The 2,417-nt window shown below is 38.2% G+C and overlaps 1 protein-coding gene across 1 annotated transcript; it reads left to right on the forward strand.

Annotated features, from left to right (window-relative positions):
• Positions 1-415: 415 nt before the first annotated feature.
• LOC111868158 lies at positions 416-2,193 on the forward strand. Its single transcript, XM_033752945.1, has 3 exons — positions 416-588; positions 1,614-1,781; positions 2,179-2,193. Exons 1-3 carry the CDS (start codon positions 427-429, stop codon positions 2,191-2,193), a joined length of 345 nt encoding a protein of 114 aa, XP_033608836.1. The 5' UTR covers positions 416-426.
• Positions 2,194-2,417: the final 224 nt, after the last annotated feature.

Raw genomic sequence — 2,417 nt, forward strand, 5'->3', positions numbered from 1 at the left:
CAGAAATGTCAATTGTCTTTCTCATCTCATCTCATTCCATCGCCCTGGCTGTCTGTGCACATGAAACAACTCCACTGTGCTGCTGACTGGCCTTTGAAGGTCTTTTTCTGAAGTGTCTCTAGACAGTTGTATTTTGTTGAATGAATGTTGCTTTCCTTTTAAGCAGTTCTGTTGCAGATGAAATTAAATTTTGCGTAAACTGAACTGCTTTTCAGAGAAATTCTGTAGCAGCAAAAATCCTTATGGAGTCATGATATTGTTCACATTTAGTTACTGGTACACTTAATAGAACCAAGGATTTAAATTACCAGGACTCTTGTAAGCTAATCATAATGAACCCCACAAAATATTTGTTATGTGATAAAGTAGTTTCAGGGTTACAAAGGATTCTGCATTCTCTTGCAACAAGAGTGACTGATAGAAGATATGATGGTTTTACAGAACCATACAAATTCAGAGAATGAAGATACACACCCAACAAGTCATGCAGACCAGGCCGTGAATATGAATGCTGAGGAAGTCTCAGACACACATGAGGAAGTGGATCCTCTGCAAATAACATTTCAGGAGATAAAGGCTGAACCTGAGGTGAGGTGTATGTTTCTGTATGTCCACTGTTGGAGAGAGATCACAAATATGCAGAAATGCCAGTTCTCCCCATCTGTCAGGCAGCTGTCTGTACACATGAAACAGCTCCACTGTGCTGCTGACTGGCCTATGAAGATATTTTTTGAAGTGTCTCTAGACAGTTATAGTTTTTTGAATGAAAGGATATTGCTTTCATTTTAAGCAGTTCTGATGCAGATGAAATTAAATTTTGTGTAAACTGAATTGTGTTTCAGAGAAATTCTGTAGCAGCAAAAATCTTTATGGAGTCACGATACTGTTCATATTTAGTTACTGGTACACTTATCAGAACCAAGGATTTAGATTACCAGAACTCTTGTAAGCTAATTATAATGAACCGCACAAGATATTTATCATGTGATGCACAGGTTTCAAGGTTACAAAGGATTCTGCATTCTCTTGCAACAAGAGTGGAAAGAATTGTACTGCAGAGCTCAGAAGAAATATTTCCATCTGTGAGAGAAAGGATTGTGTTTTGTGCTTGTGTGTACAGACAAGAATTTTATTTTCATATGCCAGCTCTATTCACCAAATAAATAATTTGAAAGGGTTTGTACTGGGTCTGTTTGGCTTAGGATACAGAGCCATGATGAGCATGTGTGACCACAGTAATGAGCCCTTTGTGTCTTTCTCAACAAATCCTATAAGCATTCATCTTCTCCCCATATGAGCTGCCCATCTCATCCTCCTTGACTTGATGATTTTAATTATGCTTAGTGAACAAAGGTTACAAGTTATGGAGCTCCTCATGCAGTTTTTAGATACCAAAGGAAGCAGATATTTTCTGTACTGCTGCAGTTATTGTTAGTTTCGTGGGAAGAGCACTGAGCTATGAGTGATCTTGATAGCTGTAGAGAAGGAAATGTGTACAAAACAGCTCTTATGAGCTAGGTGTAATGAGAAGCAGCCATAGCAGGGAGAGCATATGCTGTTTAATGTTTGGTGTTGTGCATCCATTTCTGAGAAAGATGTGATGGTTTTTACAGGACTGTATGAATTCTGAGAATGTTTTAGTGGGTCCATATGGTGAGACATACCCAACACCTCATGATGCAAATCAGGCCATGAATGTAAAACCTGACACAGTCTCAGATGCAGAAGAAGAAAAGGATTCTGTTGCAATACCATTTCCAGAACTAAAGGCTGAACCTGAGGTGAGCTGTATGTGCACTGTTAGGCAGGTAACACAAATGTGCAGAAGTGTCAGTAATCTTTCTTATTTCCGTCTCTCTGGCTGTCTGTGCATGTGAAGCAGCTCTACTGCACTGTTGACCAGATTCTGAAGGTTTCTTATTTCTGAAATGTCTAGGCAAATGTAGTTTGTTGAATGTGCATGTTATGTATCTGTCCCAATGTGTTTTAAGCAGATCTAATATGGATGGAATGAAATACTGTGTAAACTGAATGTTTTTGGTAAATTCTATACAGGAAAAATCCTTCACATTTTCCTTGTCTGTCCAGTCCACTAAACAGTGCTTTGGCACTACATCATAGGGTTCCCAGGATCTATAAATGCTGAAGTTTATCATTTGTTTTCTGTCTTTGATGCAGTATGTATCAATGTAATAACAGAGGTGACATTATATTGAGGATTTGTTATAGGATAACTAATAATTCTCTAAAGATTTGTGACATTGTGGAACAGATTATAGACACATGTTGCCTGTTGCCTCTGTACCTGTAGTCGGGTGATTGGTTGTCATGACAGATTTCTTGTTATTTTCTGTTAGACAGAAAGTGACTCAACATTAGATACAAAGAATGTGTAAAAGATGTAGAAAGCAGTAGTG

Source organism: Cryptotermes secundus, unplaced genomic scaffold (assembly GCF_002891405.2).
Source record: "Cryptotermes secundus unplaced genomic scaffold, Csec_1.0 scaffold4292, whole genome shotgun sequence".
NCBI classification, from domain to species: domain Eukaryota; kingdom Metazoa; phylum Arthropoda; class Insecta; order Blattodea; family Kalotermitidae; genus Cryptotermes; species Cryptotermes secundus.

Excerpts from the sequence above, each read along its gene's own strand:
- LOC111868158 (XM_033752945.1), top strand. The coding sequence starts at position 427 with ATGATGGTTTTACAGAACCATACAAATTCAGAGAATGAAGATACACAC. Across the intron at positions 589-1,613 it reads AGATAAAGGCTGAACCTGAG|GACTGTATGAATTCTGAGAA; the intron begins GTGAGGTGTATG and ends TGGTTTTTACAG.